General features: G+C 50.3%; 1 protein-coding gene across 2 annotated transcripts in view; it reads left to right on the forward strand.

Moving 5' to 3' along the window:
* The window catches only part of LOC144161002 (phenoloxidase-activating factor 2-like), a 118,292-nt gene extending 109,809 nt beyond the window's left edge, over window positions 1–8,483 (forward strand). For both annotated transcript variants that reach the window (XM_077692073.1, XM_077692072.1), the window contains exons 6-8: window positions 3,133–3,404; window positions 5,031–5,191; window positions 8,039–8,483. In XM_077692073.1, coding sequence (XP_077548199.1) covers window positions 3,133–3,404; window positions 5,031–5,191; window positions 8,039–8,224 — 619 coding nt within the window. In that variant the 3' untranslated portion in view covers window positions 8,225–8,483. The remainder of the gene's footprint in view (window positions 1–3,132; window positions 3,405–5,030; window positions 5,192–8,038) is intronic.
* The last annotated feature ends 10,822 nt before the right edge of the window (window positions 8,484–19,305 follow it).

The following is a 19,305-nucleotide window of genomic DNA, read 5'->3' on the forward strand; positions in this document are numbered from 1 at the left end:
AAAACAACCAGAAAACATCAAGGGATCTCCTCTTCGCGACAATATTCTGTTGAGTCGATTTGAACAGTGAAATTGGTTAAGCGTAAAAATTTTACACTGCGACGACACATTTCTAACGCCAAGACTGTGGCGAATCATGGCGGATGATGTGATGGGATGATGCGAGCAGAGCACGGGCTCTCCAGGAGGAGGAGGGAGGAAAAAACTTTATTCCAACGCATCGTTAAGCGTCGAGAATGTCCCGGGCCACGTTCACCAACGCCAACTGGTCCGAGAGCTGGTCCGAGGCTAGCAAAGTCCGCCACGTTGAAGGAGGTGGGTGGGGAAAATGTGGGGATTGAATTGCAATGGGGCAGGCGAAAATGCAGTGTTCTAAATTAGCGTATGGTTCGGGACAATTGGGACATGCTGGGGAGTGTCGGATACGGTAGAGGAAGGAACGAGCAGGTGTAATGATGGTATTTAACTGTGCGCGTCGAAGAATGCGTAGTTGCGTGGTTGTTAGAGATTTGTCTGGAACAGGAAGTGTACGAAGAGTTTGTCTGATGTTCTTGTAGTGCAGCTTTATTTTTTGTTTGTAGTGGAGAGTAGTGTCCCACGTCGGTGGATAAGGCCAGGGAATCCCAGGCGCCCGGTGCAGAAGTTCGCGGGCGAGGCTATGCACTACCTCATTGCCTGGGATTCCAGCGTGACCAGGAATCCACCTCAGTGTGACAGTGTGGGGACGTAGCTTTGTTAAGGCTTTGCGTAGATCATACTGCAGTTCTTCAGGAATCCTACCCATGTGAATGGCGCGAATAGCTTGCATTGAATCAGTGTATATGGTATATCCTGAGGGGTTAGGGGGCCGTAATGAGAGGTCCTGAATACTGGTGACCATTGGGAGGGTCTCTAGGAGTCGCTGTAGGTGGGGGATTAGTGAAAGGACCAAGCGTGTGTGTCACTACTTCATTGCCACTTGCGATGGAATATGTGGCTGCTCCGCCATGCGTCCATGATGCATCCGTGTACACGCTCGTGGCACCAACAGGATGGACATGATTGACAACGCTAGCACATCGTCTCCCTGGATTGGTATCAGCTGCAACGTTTTTTGGGATGGGAGCTATCCTGAGGTCATCTGGGAGCGGTGCAGGAGGGGTGATGACAGGCAAGTAAATAGGCTTGAGAGCAACTTGGTGAAGGATCCAGTGTCCTTGTTTTGTGCTAGAAAGACGCGCCATTTGCCGGTCTTTATGTTGTTGTATAAGATCTCCCAGGGGCAAGGACAGCCCCGTAGAGTACAGGCGCTGAGTGGCCGTATTAACGGAAACGTTGAGGGCGGTCACCGAGGTAAAGGTGGTTGCTAGATAGGGTGAACCCCGCGCCCTGCGCGGCCGGTGGGAATCCCGCATGCTGGAACGAAATAAAGGTTATTCTCTCTCTCTCTCTCTTGTACAGTGTATGAAGTGCAACCTCAGTCTGATGTCTTTGGTGACAAGTCAGAGAAAGATGTGGAATTGTATAAAGGAGTTTACTTAGAGCTAAATGTCGACTTGTTGGTTTCGGGCAGAGCTGCTTTTATTGGATTTATTTTAACAATTTTCCTTCCTTCTCTCCCGTTCCCTCTCTCTCTCAGTTCCTGCTTTTTTCTTTTTTTTTTCCGTTTCTACTCGGGCGGCCCCGTAGGCGGCTGGGCCTCTGTAATTCTCGACGTCTTTCTTTTCTCGTCACAGCACTGGTAACCAGCCGGACTTCTAACGGCCGCGCATAGCGAAATAATTTGCTACGGCGACTAACTGCGCGGGGAATTCCGAGTGAGGTTTGGCTGAGTTCAGCGACCCTTTTACGCGACACGCAGGTGGCACGTGAGGTTTAACGGTGTAGCAGAGGTGGGAGAGGCGCGCTACCTTTATTGGGCGAAGGCCAGATCACCCGTGTGTATCCTACGGCGTGCGCGTCTAACGCGCGGAAATCCGCTTCACGCCCCGCTTAAGCGGGATTCACACGACGGAGAAACCCTCTCTTTTTGGCCCGCGGGACCCGCTCACGTGACCGGTTTTAGGCTCCGCTCCTCGGTGGGGATAGCCCGCGGAGGCTCCGCGAAAGAAAATGCCTCCGCATGTTTTCGCTCGACGGCGGTGGCCCTCGGCGGGGAATGGAACCTGTTCCTCGGCGCTGTCGTCTGCTAGTCGCTCCGCGTAGCTCCGCACGTGTGGATGCGCCGCCAGGCCGGATAATCCGGTCACGTGCTGTTGACGTCACATATCCGCCCGCCTCCGTGAGAGGGTTTCTCCGTCGTGTGAATCCCGCTTTAGCATCCTACGCGGGAAGCCGCCGCTCGTAGCAGCAGCCAGGGAACGTGTTTTCTGTGGGCGTTCCTGTGCATGGCTCGAGTAGTTTGATTACGTTTTGAAGTGGATAACACGAGTCTTGAAAGCGATTGTTTGGAGAGCGCTCTTTGGGCTCTGTTCGATCGGCTCCAGCGGTCCTCAGACGTGCGGCGGCCGTGGCGGTCGCCGCAGAGTGGATTGCCCGCCAGCCTGGTGTGCCGATTCGCCTCCGCGTGCCTGAGCTGTTGAAAGAACGCCGCGGTGGAAAGGGTGTGCACCAGGGGGAAGCGCGCCGTGTCCTACTATTTGATGATGAGGTTGGTGAGATTGACACTACAGGCCTCGTGGTGAGGGACCGCGTTGCGCGCCGCCTCAACAAGTGCAGCAGAACGCACTTGTTTGGCTGGCCGAAAGGAAAGTCTGCGGTCTCGCATACCCAGAAAACTCTTCCGGCGCTACCCGCTAAGCACGGGTGGCGAAAGATGCTTCGAGGGGAGTTATGAGTCTCTCGCAGCAAACCGCGCGCTCAGCGGTCTATTGAGTGAAAGCGGCGGTTGCGGGCGGAGCAGCGTCAGCGTTGGGGTTCCAAACGCCGGCCGCACGTCACTGGGAAATGGGCAGGCCGCGCGTACTCCGCAGGAGCGGGCAGCCTGCGGTCAGCAACGCTCGCGAGGAGCGGGAACGAAGGCAAATACCGCGAACACTTTAGTGAACCCTAACGAGCAACAGCTTCGCTCGTGAGCGGAGCGGAGCGCATCGGCGCTTCGTTCGAAAGCGCGCCGAAAGAGTGGCGCTCACATGCCAGCCGCGCTTTGCGCAGGGGCTCCGACCGGGTGCCCCTGAAGGTGCGGCTGGGCGAGTGGGACACGCAGTCCATGAAGGAGTTCTACCCGCACGAGGACTACGACGTGGCCAACATCTTCGTGCACCAGTACTTCCGCAACAGCTCCCTGTGGAACGACGTGGCGCTGCTCGAGCTCACCCGGCCCGTCAACTTCGCGCCCCACATCTCGCCCATCTGCCTGCCCAAGCTGGAGGACGCCTTCGAGGGCAGCTCCTGCGTCGTCACCGGCTGGGGCAAGGACGCCTACCGTGAGTCGGCAAAGTCTTGTTGCTTGCTCTCCGAGGTCCTTCGTACTCGCAGGAAGGAAGGCGTGAGAAGCCGTGCAGATCAACGCCTAGGGGCTTCCTTGAAGTGCGCATGCGCTACACGTAGCTCGGTGCGTGTGGCGCTCACGCGACTACAACGCTACACTGTGTTCTCTGAACGTTTTTAATATTAGCCTCGTCTTACGTACCGTGTGCGGCGTGCCCCCAGTGAACATTTTCTGTTGAAGCCTGGCGCTTCGGCCGTGTCTTCGTTTCTAAGGGGACAGGTATTTAAACTGGCCAAATCTACTTCCTCTGCTCGCCTAACCAACATTGGTAGGAGAAACGCACTTACTAGCACCGCTTGTTGCCTGACACCCGATTTAGCTGCAAGTGAGGGCACGTTCAGACGCCAGTCGAGGGTTCGAGGGAACAACAAAGTTTAGCTACTTAGTCCTAGCGATATCCGGGAATAGGCGACTGGAAGACGCCTTTGTCTTTGCGCCGTTTTCATGCAAACAATCGACAGCTGCCTATGTTTCAGCTTAGGGCATCAGAGTAACGCCGACAGCAAAGGATAAACAAAGTATTGAAACAAAAAGAAAACGAAGGTTATGCACGTCCATTATGAAAACGAATGTTATGCACGTCCATTTGTCCGATCATAGCTAGCGGATTCCTAGTGATGCAAGTATCTACGTTTTTAACGTTAATTAGAGGTGATGGTGATAAGTTTTACTTAAATATCCTTGTACGCTGAACACGCCCATGCTGACTTGTTAAATTTCCCACCATATTTGGCGCTGCCGGGGTCTGTAAAGAATTAGTGTTGTAAGAAAGTGTCATTTTGGATAGAAGCCTCGGCCTAGGTTGATGGTTTGTTAGTGAAGACAGCACAGTCAGTCAGTCAGTCAGTCAGTCAGTCAGTCAGTCAGTCAGACAGAGACTTTTTATGGAGCCTCTCGATATATCCACGAGTGTTACCCGCCGGGGCGCCTCTGTGTTTAGGGCGCTGTGCTACGGATCACGAGTACGCGTGTTCGATCCCTTCAGTGGCGTCCGTTGTTGCAACGGCGGCGAAAAAGCAACATTCATGATTGGACTGCCGCAAAACAAACGGGGACGAGGAAGGACGACAAGGACGAGCTCACTCTAACAACTGGTTTAATTTCTTGGAAGAAAGACATGTATAAGTGCATCAGCCACCCTTCTGTGGCCTTGTTAGATAAGGAATTGACGCTGCTGTCGCCTTTTTTGTAGACGCTGATCTACTTATGTGATGTGTGTGCGCTGTAAAGCTTTTACTGAGATGTTGTACGCAGGTCTGTGGGGTATATATGTCTTGCTTCCAAGAAATTAAACCAGTTGTTAGAGTGCGCTCGTCCTTGTCGTCCTTCCTCGTCCCCGTTTGTTTCGCGCAAGTCCAATAATGAATCGTTTCCAACTAGGTCGGCTTGCTGTGATGCTGAAAAACGCAAACTTCCGTGCGCCGAGTGTTCGTTTAAATTATCCTGTGTCGCAACACTACTGCATAGGCCAGGTGCAGCTTGGCTACGTACTCCATCCCGAAGGCCATGCGAGCCCTCGTGATTCCAGCGGCGCTCGTGGGATTTCTCTCTCCTGGCGCAGGTACCGGCAAGTTCGCCAACATAATGAAAGAAGTGAACGTGCCGGTGATCGACAACCCGACCTGCCAGAACCTGCTGCGCCAAACGCGTCTGGGACGCTACTTCCGCCTGCACGAGGGCTTCATCTGCGCCGGAACCGAGGACGGCGTCGACTCGTGCAAGGTCTCTCCTCGCCTCCCTTTTCACCAAGTGGGACACTGGAAGCGGCCTCGTGTGATCGCGCTGTGGGCTGCGAGCTTAGGACGCGACAGGCTTGTGTCGCAGGCGACGGCCGTGGTGGCGGCTTTCTTAGATGGAGGCGAAAAGCAAATCCCGTCGCGGATCCTCTGGGCCGGGAGCGATCGGTGCTGTTTGGGGCAGGGCTCTTAAAGGCGAAGCGGCCGCCATGTTTTTTATGCTGGTTTCTGATTTTTTGCCCCGACCACTATCCGTCGGTTTGTCAACGATGTCTTAAATGGAAGGCGGGAAGGTGTCAACAGAAGGGTGAGGATTAATTTCCTGAACGAGTTGGTTGGAATGCGATTAGATAGATAAACGATTTTAATGCTACGCTGCGGTCCAAAAGCATTTTAAAGACGCTTTGGCTCCTTCTTGGTTCTATAAATGAACTCGGGTAGGCTACATAATAAAATAGCACGTTAATTGATATTAGTGACGCCAGCGCACGCAATTGCGATATGGCTTGGACTGCGAGCACAGCTGGGAAGATTCGGCGTTAAACCTTGGAGCTTTTCTGGTGCAGGTGTTTACGTGGCACTCGCGGGAAAAAGAAGCTATTGTCGTCACAGGGGAAATGAATTCGGTCTTTGCCTGCGCGAGAAGCCCGAGATTCCACGGTGCTCGTGCTAGTTGGCGGTGTTGTTCAATCGATAGGCCGGCACGGTAGGTCGGGTGCCACTCCACCCGATGCATCCAATATACGGCCCCCATCACGTGAGTCCGAATGTTAAGTGTGCTGATAAGGAGGCGCAGTTGGAAGTGCCCGCTGGGAAGGCGGCGTTGTCTAGAGTCGAGTGTGGAACTCGCGTATCTCCGAGAACAATGTTGCCCGCGGCGCAGCATGCTCTGGCCAGCAGTATCCGCCGCATGTTCAGCGCGATTCGCTGATTTTATGGACAATGCAAACCTTGTTGCACAATTCTGTGTGCCTGACAGCGAAGCTCCGTCGACCAGGCAACGCATGACGCCCCGTACCGAAGGGCGAAGCACTCGCCTCCTTCTTTCTTCTCTCCCAAACCGGCCCTGCAGCCTTCCGAACCGCTCTCGGATAGGTTTGCGGCGGCGCGTGCCGAAACGCTGCACGTGTCTGCCGCTTGAGAGCGCAGGCATATGGACATACCTCAGTGCAGAGGGTACAGGCACACAGTTGCGTTGTTTTCGCGGGATTATAAACACTATTACTCGAGTAGCCTACCTTGACACCTTATAGTTGCTTCTGGGCTCGATACACTTGTGGGGCCGATTACAGGACTAGTTGGCGACATGGCCGCTGGTCCACGCGGCGTATGCGGGAGCACTCCATCCCTGTCGTTACGCACATGCGATGCGGCTTTTTAAAATAGCCACCCCGGCTCCTGTAGTTCATCGGCCTGCATACTGCCCCCACCGAGCACTTTCGGAGAGCGCTGGCTCCCGCCGCCACGGCGAACCGCCCTCCCCTCCCGATTTCGCCACTCTCCTCCTTTGCTTTCTTTAATCGTTCGCTCTTTCTTTCACTTGTCGGTCTTGCCATCGTTCACTCGGTTACGCCGACAACGCCGCTCAGCCGAAAGACGGCCGCCAAAGGGCTGCGCCCTAAGAAAAAAATTGGCCGCCTCTCTGCTGCTTTCGTTGCAAATGCCATTAAAAGACGAAAGTCTTCATCGGCTTTTCCGAAGTAAATGCCTCCCTTCGCTTTCCCGCTCACCTCTCATGTTTTCCTCTTGCGTCGCGCTCCTCCCAAGGTAAAGACGCGAAAAGTTTGCTTAAATCATCTTAAATTTCCCGCGTTCCACTGCGGGTGTCTCGATGCGAACGCTGCCGTACGGCGAAGACGCGCGTTAATCGAGGCGCCCTACTTTAACGTTTATAGAACCGCGTTTCCCTACTCCACGTGCGTTGCAAGCAGAACGTGGAACCTGTCTAGTGGAACCTTTCCTAACTGTTGCCGGTGGATTTCTTAAAATGCCGCCAGAAGCTATAGTGGCGCAGGTGACAGCAAGCGACGGTGGAGTGAATTCTTTTTCTGCAGTTGAAGTTTTTAATTTCGCAAAAGTCAAGCATGGCTGATTTTTTTATAAAGGAACACTGCGAATATCACTTCTGTATTGATTTCTTCTTTCATATTTGCGTAATGTCTTGTTCTTCTTCAACAATGTTGACAAGTATGAACATTACACCGGACATAGACGGGTAGATTTAGCTGTGACTATATAAGACATTGTTTTGCTTTGGCCGGGTGGCTGAATCGAGTCAGACAGACATACAGACAGACCAAAATTTCTGGGTTTAAGTAGCCCAAGAAAGACTGTCGTCTTTAAACCTGGCGAGGAGCGCTTCGCGTCCCCTAGTAACGAACACTCGCGCAACACCTGCTCCACGGAACCTCGACGCGACGCCAGAGACGCCGCGCATGCGTCGTGCACGCAGGCGCCGGTGCTGCGCCCCAGCCGCCGTCAAGCCATACCGTGCGTGTAATGCTAGGCATGAGGAACTCGACGATATCTAAGGATACTTCGGTGGCTGGCACTAGCGCAGTACAAAGCGACGACGTAACATGTAAACAGTTTCAAACATAATGCAATGCCTGGTGGTGTGTCCCGGCGCTCACGTAAGAAGAAATCCTGCAGCTTCGCTGCGGCTCGAGCCTCGGGGGACGTAGTGCAAGCTGCCCCCGTTTTTTAGATTTGAGCGGAGCCGCAGGAGGCGTTCCAAAGAACGGGCAGTGAAGGAGCAGTTGCGCCGTGCTGTTTCGTACAGCGAAAGTGTGCAGGCCCAAGTTCGACTGTGCGGCGCTTTCTCCTCCCGCAGGGTGACGGCGGCGGCCCGCTGTCGTGCTACACGGCGGATGGCCGCTACCACCTGGCGGGACTGGTCGCCTGGGGCATCGACTGCGGCACCCCGGACGTGCCCGGCGTCTACGTCCGCGTCGCCAAGTACCTCGACTGGATCTCCGAAGTCACGCGGCTGCCCATCTCCGAGTTCTACCCCAAATGAAGCCGCCTCCGCGACCGCGCTTCCCAGTGATTTTTAACGGCGACGACACAAGCGCTTTTTATGCCACTGCTTCCCCGATAGGGCCTGCACTTTCCGTCAAGTGTCTTCCTTTCTTCTGAGCGGTCATTTTTATTTCATCCCACTGCAGTATTACAGAAAAGATTGCTCTCCCCGAGGCGGCAGTGGCGATTCATCGCGTACTCACGCAGTGCGGTTCCTGCCTTGTACATAATTTTAATAAAGAAGCATGCTGTCCTTATTTGCCGCGTCGCCTCCCAGACACACCTGCCGACGGCGCAGCGTGCGTGGAAGCTGCACATTTCTCGGCCCACTCACTCCTTGCGGAGCTGCGCAGCGCTTGGGCACGGCGGCACTTGGAGGGCATCGCCTTATGGCCAGCCCATAACTTTGGGAACGCGTTAAGATCCAATGAGACTGTTGTTGCGAAACTCATTTGGCTGTACAAGCTTCGAGGCTGCATGAAATGTTCGGCGTACTGAACACCTCCAGTGGCGCAGTTTTGTGAATCACTGCAGGTGTATATAAATTGCAGCTGCTGGGTGTGTGTGTATGGGGAGGGGGGGGGGGGGGGTGAATTGCAGCTGGCAGGGCGTCGCGACTGAAGCAGTGAGCGGGTAGTTTTGTGGTGGTGACTATAAAAGCACCATTCCACTCTCTGGACGGGGAATGTCACTTCCTCTGTATCTCTCCCTATTCCCTTCGTCGCTCTTCTAGGCGCTCGGCTCTCTAGGAGCCCTACGTGGCCTTCCCATAGCGTGACTGGAATACTCGTCACTCGTCAATGCAAGTTTTCTATATTTTTTGTCTGTTAAGCTATGAATTCGAATGCAATTGTATGCCAGTGTCTCACGTTCACTTTTCATAAGTGTGTGATAGGAGACTGTATTTAAGCGAAATCCCTAAGTGCCCCATTATGCGCAAAACCGACGTCCTTGTTGTCCGTTACGGGAAATTTGCGTCGCTAGAAAGAGCAAATGCAATACATCTTTTTGTATGGCATTTGAACCCAGTTTACGAGGGTAGGGGCCGTGTGCTTGACGCCGCCTTCTGACACTGGCAGCGGTGCGTCCAGCGTGACGCGTGAACGTAATAGTTGCAACAATGGCACCGCAGCCGCAGAGTTCGGGTGGAGCCTGTATTCAGTCTGCGTTGCGAATGAATTCGCGACAGAGACAAAGCTAAGATACCGGAAAAAAAGCAAACACGGTGAAGCAGTACAGAATACCTCGATAGGTCGCCCGGCCCTTTTGCCTTCCGAGCACGTAGACAGACTTGAGTGCCCAGAGGATGGTTTAAGGCGAGGCAAAACCGTTTGGAGCGCCTGCCACGCTTTTCTTCGAAGTACTACCGAGATGCATCGAAATACAAACGACGCAGCGCCGGGTTTTCCTTGCATGCTGCGCATTGTGGCGACGGGCCGCCACGCACCCGCAGTTGGAAGAGGTTACCGAGAGTCGGCACGGAAAGAGCGTATGCGCCTTTTGTTTGGCGCCAGTTCGCGACCGTTATCTTATCAAGGAAGTTGGATAAAAATTCGTGAAATATTGTATTTATATATAAGCTAAATTATTATACCGAGTGGAATGTTCAATTTTCGGGATAATGCGACAAAAACAAATTGGATGGCGTATGTCATTTTTGCACAAACAGGGAAAATACATCACAGGTATCGACTTACAGAAGGCCACAGCCTCCAGACCAGGAGGCCATGACAAGGCTATACGCAATGCATTTGCTAGCCAGACCTTGGAAGCGCAAGCTGATCAACAGGGCCGGGGCACGATCGTCTGGGGCCCTGAAAGGAGGCTCCACTCATACTAATCCCCTCCCCAACGTCAATAAAGTTTTACTGAACCGAACTGAACTGCTTATCCGAAATGTTGCCAAATTGCTGGTTCTTTGCAGCTCTTAAAGGGGCTCTGAAATAGGTCTTAATGATACATGGGTGTGCACATATTCATCCAAGTCAATGTCCCTGTAATCACCTGCTTCAAGAATTTTGTTTAAGCGATGAGTATTAGTGGAGTTATTGCAAATCAAAACATGGCATTTTCGCCCGCGCCGCGACTCCTTTTATACTCTTTCTCGCACCGCGCAAGTGTGACTGCCCATGCTGCTTCCCTTCTCACCGACGTCTGCAAGGACATCCGGTGGCACGCGTCGTCTGCTGCGATATTCTGCGCGGCAGGATCGCTTTGGAACAGGGTCTTCTGGCTTTCGGCGTTCCGTTTGGGCCGGTTTTTTTTATCATTTTATTAATTCTGCACTTCGCTAACGACTGGAAATGATGATGGAAGGAATGGGTCGGGACTTTTGCGCTTCCACACCACGCAGAAAGGTCACGCGACCAGTGAACGACCGTGTCACCGCGCGTTCGCGGCGACGACGTGTCCTGGTACATATTAGAGTCTAAAATATGTGAGCGAATGACACAAATCGCCTCAAAATTTGTTAGTGAGCACGTACATGCGTTATGCATCGACGTCAGTTTGAATGTTGCCTAATTGGCCGCTAGTTCGCGCCAATCTCGAGCTTAGTCATGTTGTGGTGACGCCATGCATGTGCGTACAAAGGGAAGTTGTAGTATTCCATTCCGTTATTCTCTCGGTTATGATTTATAAGCGTAACAAAAAGCAGCCGAAAGGTTGCACGGTACGGCACATGCACTTTTTTTTTTAGAGCGCGCCGTGCATTCCATTTCCCCCATCCCCCTTATTTTCCGGGACACTTCTACGCGACCCTGTGTTTATCAACTGCGGGACAAGTACGCCGTAACGGATATTACTTGCAGTCCCGGAAGAGTAGTGCCAGTTTTGTGGGCCGTGCGCGCTGCCTCTTGGTTTGAGTATGCCGATGATAGCACGAAACAATTATTCGTCTCGCTTTTTCCCCTGATGACCTGGAGCTTCCTCTCTGTAAAGGCTGTTTGTCCATTTTTTCCGTGCTCATGCTGCCGATTGACATATGTTGATGGTTTGGTTGCCAGCCACTGCCGTACATTCCACCCCATCTCCCCAAGTCTACCTTGTTTCTTGATTAAGTGGATGGGAGGAAACCATGCTTACTCTATATGAAGACATACCAATTTTTCAAGATACACATCACTAGTGCGTCCTCTGAAAGTACAATTGCATTTTTATGTATACAAAGCACGAGTTTAAAACTGAACAAATCCTGCCAATAACTTAAACCATGCATTGAAGTTTGATATCATAGCTTCACAGTTCAACCAAAAAGTTTTGTTTTGGATTGGCGAATACAGTTCTTAAACCATGCCCCTTAGAAGGCAGAAAAAGACAAAAAAAAAAAAAAAGGCGCGGGATCAGAACCAACGACTCTGAAAAAGCGAGCGCGAGGCGTGAGACCACTGCGCCACGGAACAACGGCCGATGCGCCGAAATAGCCTGTATCTGTACTTCATAGCTCCAGAAACAGCAGCGTTTTGACTGCGGCTGCGATTTCGCCCTGCGGGAATAGTGCTCGCCGCGCTTTTGCTTTCCGCTTTCCGCTAAAAACGTCGATCGATATTGATTACTTATTACCACATATACCTCTCGTAACTTCTCTCCTGCTCTTGACTGAGCTTGCATTTTCTACAAGCTTTCCTGGTAGGTCAAATGCGCAGTTTGCGAGTCCGGGAAACGAATAGTTGCCAAAGCGAACTGCCGAACTGTCGTAAGCCGAAATACGGACTAAATTGGCGCTAGTGTGAGCTTCATGGACCTGACTATTACACTCTAGGAACAAACAGAACGGAACCGCATTCATCACAGCACGAATGTTGTCGGGGCGCATGCAGTTTTGCTTCTCGATGGCTTCCCGACAACCGTTCGGCCGATCGGTATTGTCGGCGCCTTCGGTAAGCGAGCCAGTCACACTACGCGGACTTTTGATCGACCGACGCGTTCGCGCCGCCGACGGCGTCGTATGACAATTGGCGGTCTGCGAACTCTGAAGTCGGCGTCGCCGTCGTGTCGTCGTCGTGTCGGCCTAGCCACCGCTCCCTAAGCGGTCACACTAGGCCGACTTAGACGGCGCCGTCACACTAGACGGCGACGACGACGCGACGACGACGCGACGGCGACGCCGACGAGTCACCAAACCATCGGCCAACTGCCGGCCGAGTTGCCCGACCGCGCTGTCATACTACGCCGACGGCACACAAACACGTCGGCCGATGGAAAGTCCGCGTAGTGTGACTGGCTCGCCTACCTAAGACGCCAACAAAACCGGTCATCATCATCATCATCATCATCATTTCTTATACCCTTAAGGGCCCCTTGCGGGGTATTACGTAAGGGGGGAGCAAGTACAGAAATTCCACAGCAGGTGATGGTCGATGGTACAGGCGTAGAAGTGAGGCAGATTCATAAAGAAATGGCAGCAACACAGCAAATATATATACATATGTCCCTAAAGGAGCTGTAACAATGAAAATAAGGAGCGAAGACACGACGCGTCATCGGGAGTCGATCAAGCGAAAACTGCTCCCCGACAACATTTGTACCGCAATGAATGCGGCTCTGTTTTGATAGTTTCTGGAGTGAAATAAACTCAGTAAGGTCCATGAAGCCCATACAACTCAACATTAGCGCTAATGCAATCCTGGCTTTCGACGTATTCCACCCCCCCCCCCCCCCCCCCACCAGCAGGCGTTTCGGTGTCCACCCTTAGGTGAGACAAGCTACGCCAGCTGGTGGACTTTCCTTTCCTTGTTTACAATAAATTAATTAATTCATTCATTCATTCAGCCGTGCTCTTCGGCGACGCCGCTACCCCGGAGCTGCAAACTGCATATGCATGTGCGATCGGCTCGCCTGTAGAAAATATAAGGTCAGTTTCGTGCAAAAGAAGTGTTACGTAGGGTAATTTGGGTAATAAGGGATCAATATTGGCCAAGGTTTTTAATGTAAAACGTAAAACCAAAGCACGGCAAGCATATCCCCGCAGTGGGAAGTCGCAGTCGCAGCCGGTCACACATATTTTTGCGAGCGCTTCCGCGAAGCAGCGGAGTTGATGGCGATAAGCTATTGTGAGGGATTCGGGAAACCTTGCTGTTTAAGCGCTATATAAGAAATTTCAGTTTACCAGCCAGGAATTCTGTAAACACCGACGTGTGACCCGGAAGGATGGGCCTCCATCTAGTACCCAGGCTATTTCGCAACCGGGCAGCATGGATTCGTATCGCTTATACCCAAGTTAGAACCAGAGCTTCGTGAAATAATGGAAGCACCAATAAGTGTATGGGAATTAGAAAACGCACTGTAAGTCACCCGGGCCAGACGGGTTAGGCACGGAATTTTACAAGGCTTTCAAAAGGGAGGTAGCGGTATCTTTATATGAAGTATTAGTGGAGGCTTACAAACAACATGGTCTTTTGCAGTCTTCACTGAAGTGATTTGTAAACATTGCGGAATTACTAGCGCAAATTGTAGTCCGGAGTCCACAGGCCATGTTTCGACCATTCTGATTGCGTTTACACGAATTTATTTAGTAGAAAAATCAATTGGAAAATGCTGTCCTGCTCTCTGCACCCTCGCCCATTTTCTGTGGCGTTTTCGTGTGACGTCAGGAGGAGATGAGCTGGCAAATGGCTGCGCTACTGCATGGCTCGCACCATCCGACCGAGTCAGTCGGCCCAGCGTTTAGTCCGCCGGCCGCCGACGGGTCGTCGCAATTCGCTCGCTCAGTTGAAACTAAGCCACAACACGTTCGTGAATGGAAGAATGTGCCTTTCTTTACTTTGTTAGTTTGTACACTGTATCAAGCTCCGAGTCCGAGCCGCCCCACACAAGCGCTGCACAAGTGCACATGCGACGCTTCGCTAGCAGGAAAATCTAAGGCCACTGGAAGGCGGGAAAAGAGTAAGCGACGTCAATATAGGCACTAAGGAAATAAAATCAACTGAAACTTTTACTGTAGAGCCCAAAACTAGGGAGCAGGAAGCACTTTTTTGCACTGGGTGAACAAGCACAGCGGCCAGCAGCATGGCCGCACATCTGGGAACGCTTTTCCGTCAAAGAAATGCAATTGCTAGACGTGAGATATTGTGGAAGTTTGGGGGACGCTTACTGCACGAGCGCTATACAACAAATAGTCCCATAAAGTACTTGAAATGCTAAAACTAAATAAAAGTGTAAATTGGTTATACATTGCATACCTTCTATTTCCAACCTCGGCAGTGCTGCTCCCTCTCACCCTTGGTGTTCGCATTGTACCTCGAGCCTCTTTGTCTCAGCATTCAGCAGAGTCAAAGAATGAAAGGTTTTTGCTTACAATAGTGCGAGGTTAAGGTGCTTGCTTGTGCAGATGATATAGCGTATTTTTGCGCTTACAAAAGGAGTCTACAGGAATCCCTTACAGTGGCTAAGCGGTTCTGCGATGTGTCTGGAGCGGATGTTAATATGCAAACAACTAAGGCATTTTGGATCGGACAATGGGGAACGAAACCATCCAGATTCGCTGGTATTAATTGGGATAGCGCCCCACTTCAGTACCTCGGCGTGCCGTTACATCAAATACGCAACACAGGGCCTCATTGGTCATCAGCGCTCACGCAAGTTATGCGCGCATCGCAGGCATGGAATGGGCGAGATCTCTCTGTGTTTGAACGTGCAAGAGTGTGTAATGTCTTCCTTGCCACAAAGCTCTTTATGTGCTTCAAGTGCTTCACTGTGCGGGAGCGAAGGTTCATGCCCTACATACAGTTTTTGCAACATTTGTGTGGGGTCCTCAGTGGGAACCTATGCGCAGGGACAACTTGTTTCTTCTTTTAAAGGCAGGGGTGTCGGGCTCATGCATCTGTTTGTGCACCAACTTGTGTCTCGGTTTTTCTTCTACAAATTGGTTGATCACCCACTTTTACTAACTGTACTTCAGCAGCGCATAAGTTTCTATTTTCCTTTTTTGCTTGTATGTAAGGACGAAGTTAATACGAAGCCTCCATGGGGATTTCTCAAGGAGGTCGTGGAGTCTTTGAACTTTCTTTTCGCGCGGTTTTCCTTGGAATACCTGTTCAGCATGTCAAGGAAAACTATGACGACCTATTGAAAGTCTATTGCCGGTGCCTATTTATCGCCAGTCTTACTTAGGCCAGCAGAAAAGGAATGCCTTAAAACGCGTAATGATCATGTGCTTTCTTCCAAATGCAACAATGTTTTTCTTCAAACTACATTATTCCGCACTCCCAGTTAAGAACACATTATTTGCTTTCAACGGACAATATTACAAGCAGCGGTTTGGAATAGCGATGGGAGCTTCCGTTTCAGTAGTCTGTGCGAATATTGGCTTAGAGGCTCTAGAAAATTATGCGCTATGCTCGTACAAGACGGCCCCAAGATTTTTGTCTGCTACGTAGACGACTGTTTTTGTGTGATCCACCGCCGAGACGTAATGCCTTTCCTTGATCATCTAAACTCTTGTGTTCCAAGCTCCAGTTCACCATTGAACAAGAAAATAATGGACAGATCGCCTTCCTCGACGTACTTGTGAGACGGTCGGCCAAAGGATTTACAATCAGTGTGTATCGAAAGCCGACCCACACGGGTAGATACCTGAGGTTCGACTCTGCGAATCCTATAGGCCAAAAACGCTTCGTCGCCGCTGCACTCTTCTCACGCGCATCACGAATCTGCTCTGAGCCTGGTCTGCGCAAGCAAGAGCTAGCCGTGGTAAGGAAGGACCTTCGCAGCAACGGCTACCCTTCAAAGCTTCTGAGGACGCAACAATTGCGGGCTTCAGTTGCCTCCTCCGAAAGGGTTCCTGAAGAAGACAGGCAAAAACGCGCTGCCGTCCCCTACACGCAAGGCATCAGTAAAGCTCTTGCAAGGGTGTTTGGAACATATGGCGTTAAAATTGCACACGTGCCAACGAACAGGCTTAATCAGAAGCTGATACGCATGAAGGACCCTTTTGAAAAAGCAAGGTTCCCCGGAGTTGTCTACAAGATTCCATGCAAGGATTGCGACGCATCCTACATAGGTGAAACTGGAAATTTAAGAGAAGAATTCAATAGGACAAGAACGATGTCAAAAAAGGCAATGCATGCTGAAATGCCTTGGAGGATCATCACCTGGCTACTGACCATGTCATCGATTGGAATTCCGCAAGCATAATCGCATCCCAGAAGCGCCTGCCGACACGACTACTTTTAGAATCCGTGCTTATTCAACCAACTAAAAACACGATTAACCGGTCGCGGGGTAATCTCCCCGAGATATACACGTGCACTCTGCGCCACCGAACCTATAAATAGTCGCGACCTTTCACCCTTTCTTCATTGTGAACAAGGGACCCTTAGGGGCCCCAAGGCGTCTTTATTTGTTTATTTGTTTTTGACCAGGCGAGTGCCTGCTTGTATTTCATCAATGAATCACCCTCCCCTGACGAGTTTTCGTCGAACCTTGGACTCTGTTAGGTGTCAGTCGGTTTACACAGCCAACTTGTGGGGACGCATATAAACACTTAACAAATAAATTAGTGGAGCTGCGTAGTGGCTATGCACTAGCCATGGCCTTTATTGCTTTGATGAATGTGATCTTCTGTGGCAGTGTTTTAGGTAGCTCACTCGCACATTATTCCTTTGTTTTTTGGACATTGTGGAGTGTACAATGATTTTTCGTTCTATTTCTGATATTTATTACAACTGTAAATATGTCAGTAGCACCGTAATGAGTTTCTGGCAGTAATAGAGCACTATTGTGTACATGAAGGCAGCCTAAATAAAAAAACTGGCTGCCTTGCCTTTGCTTAGAGGGGCCATGCAGATAACACACAAGTTTGGTTCATTCGACAGATTGCCTCGTTACAATCATACTGACACCATTTTTAACGTGCACTGCACTCGAATAAGCTAAATAAATAGGAAAAAGGGAATGGCCATGCGAACCACTAGCTCATTTCCCACAGCAGTACCTATGATGTCATATGTCCCCAGCTGTGCGATTGGCTGAGGCCGGCAAAAGCATACGCAAATGGGGCAGGCCTTATAAGCTTGCCGAACGAGCTATTTGCGCTTAAATGTAATGCATATTCTTTTTTTTTAATTGCGACAGTATGCCCTTTGGAATAAGTTCCTACAGGTACAAGTTTGCACCTGTTTCGCGGATGAAGTCCAGAAGACAGCGGTGGTGGGGCCCCCACAGCCATCGCTGATATTCATTTTACAGCAGTAAGAATGGTGCGGTAAACAATGAAAGTTACGAAAATACGCGTAAAAATACAAGTACCGATGCGCACTGGTATTGGTACGGCATGCACTATGCTTGTTTTAGCTGGACAGCACTCCGCCGCTTTGGAGTTGGCTTGCACGACACTGGCCGATTGGCATAAGCGATGTTGTTATACGTGACCCTGTTTGTCGAGAATACCCCATGTTTCACAAAACCATTAATTTCTACAGTAACAAAAACAAGCCAGGTGCAGATACTGTCAAAAACAAAGCAATGGCAAACAACGGTTCCTGGATGGGTATTGTAGCTCTACCTGGGAGGACTGATGGCTAGAAAGGGTGCTGACTCGAGTGACGCAGCAGAAGTTCGTTTGATTACACGCACTTATGGCTTCATTACGGATATCATTGCTGAAATCCTAAAAGCACACGACATGGTGGGAGAATCAGAATTTTAACCTAAAGTAATTTCTCAGTGAATGCTGCATCATTTGGTGCTGGTCAAGTGGTGAGGGCACTATAAAACAGCAAATCTTTCGAACAAAACGAACTTCTATGTTGTCTAAATTGCCCCTTTAATGCACTGTATTGTATTTTTGGTTCCTGTAGGGATGTCACCATGAAGGAAAAGCTGTAGATCAAGTTAATGTCAGCGCTTTACCATGCATTTTTCTTTGTGTTTGATGAAAACAAATATAATACTCTAACCAAGGACTTTATCCAAAGCGTTCCCAACGTTTCGTAACCTACTTGGCTCCTTCTTTAGAACTGTCTATTTGACCAAGAGCAATAGTTCTACATATAAACACTTTTTTGTTTGCTGCAGCGGATCAGAGGCTAGGGCACCAAGGGGGTAGGATAGCTAGATATCTGTTCATCTTTTGCCGGCTTGCCTGGGTGTGCACTGATTCAAGGAGGAATCCCGAGTAATTCGTTCCACGTCGTCTATCACCTGCACCTTTCTAAAGTCAGCATGGTGATTTGCTTTCTTGCAGTGTTCATCTAATGCACTTGTATGTTTGATTTCATACATTGCTTTTGTGCTGCCAATGTTGTTTCGAGAAGTTTTGGGGTTTCGCCCTTTGTAGTTGATGAGGAATTTTGTACATGATCCTTTGTGCTTTTATTATTATACAGGCATTTTGTCATCAGTCATCTTAGAGTTGACATAGGTTTGTGGGAGTCGAGACTACCTTCCTTTTTGAAAATACATGGTATTGTCTCGCTTGCCCTTTTACCATACAGTAGGCAGGTGCAGGTTGGCTGTTGGTAAAGAAGCTTGGACGGGAGGTGATGGTGATTGAAGGAAAAAATTTGCCAGCGACGTTGAAGGAATTAAATTTCGTGGTTGTCGCTACATCGGTCATTACAGCTTCTGAGGCATTGAACAAACTTGGTGGTGCAGCTGTTTTTCTTGAGGACAGCGATAGGTTTCCCTTCCTTCCTTATCTCTATTTTTCTTCTTGGGCATACAGCTCTTGCCCTGCATTGAAGAACCAAAGCTAATGAATCATAGTAGAAAGCTGGGTGGTAGCAATAAACTGAAGGTAGTCTTGGTTTGCTTTCTGCACCCAATAGGCTCAGTTGAGTTCCTGGGGCATCTGAAGTCGGCTGAGCCAGCGATTTAGTTCACCACAATAAGAATAACAGGCAATGCCTTGCTGTTCCTAGTTTTCAGAAAAAACATCCCAAACAGTTAAGATCCCCATGTTGTATGGAAGAATAACCGACACTAGATGCTACCTCCAGTTCACGTCATACCACTCAATTTCGCACAAGGCTTCTTTAGTTCTGGCTCTTCTACGCACAGCTTGCTCGACAAAATATATGACAGGAAAAAGATTTATATCACAGACCTAGAGGAAAATGGCTACACCAGCAGCTTTATTCA

Source organism: Haemaphysalis longicornis, unplaced genomic scaffold (assembly GCF_048455015.1).
Source record: "Haemaphysalis longicornis isolate Haplotype H1 unplaced genomic scaffold, Haemaphysalis longicornis Haplotype H1 scaffold_11, whole genome shotgun sequence".
NCBI classification, from domain to species: Eukaryota; Metazoa; Arthropoda; class Arachnida; order Ixodida; family Ixodidae; genus Haemaphysalis; species Haemaphysalis longicornis.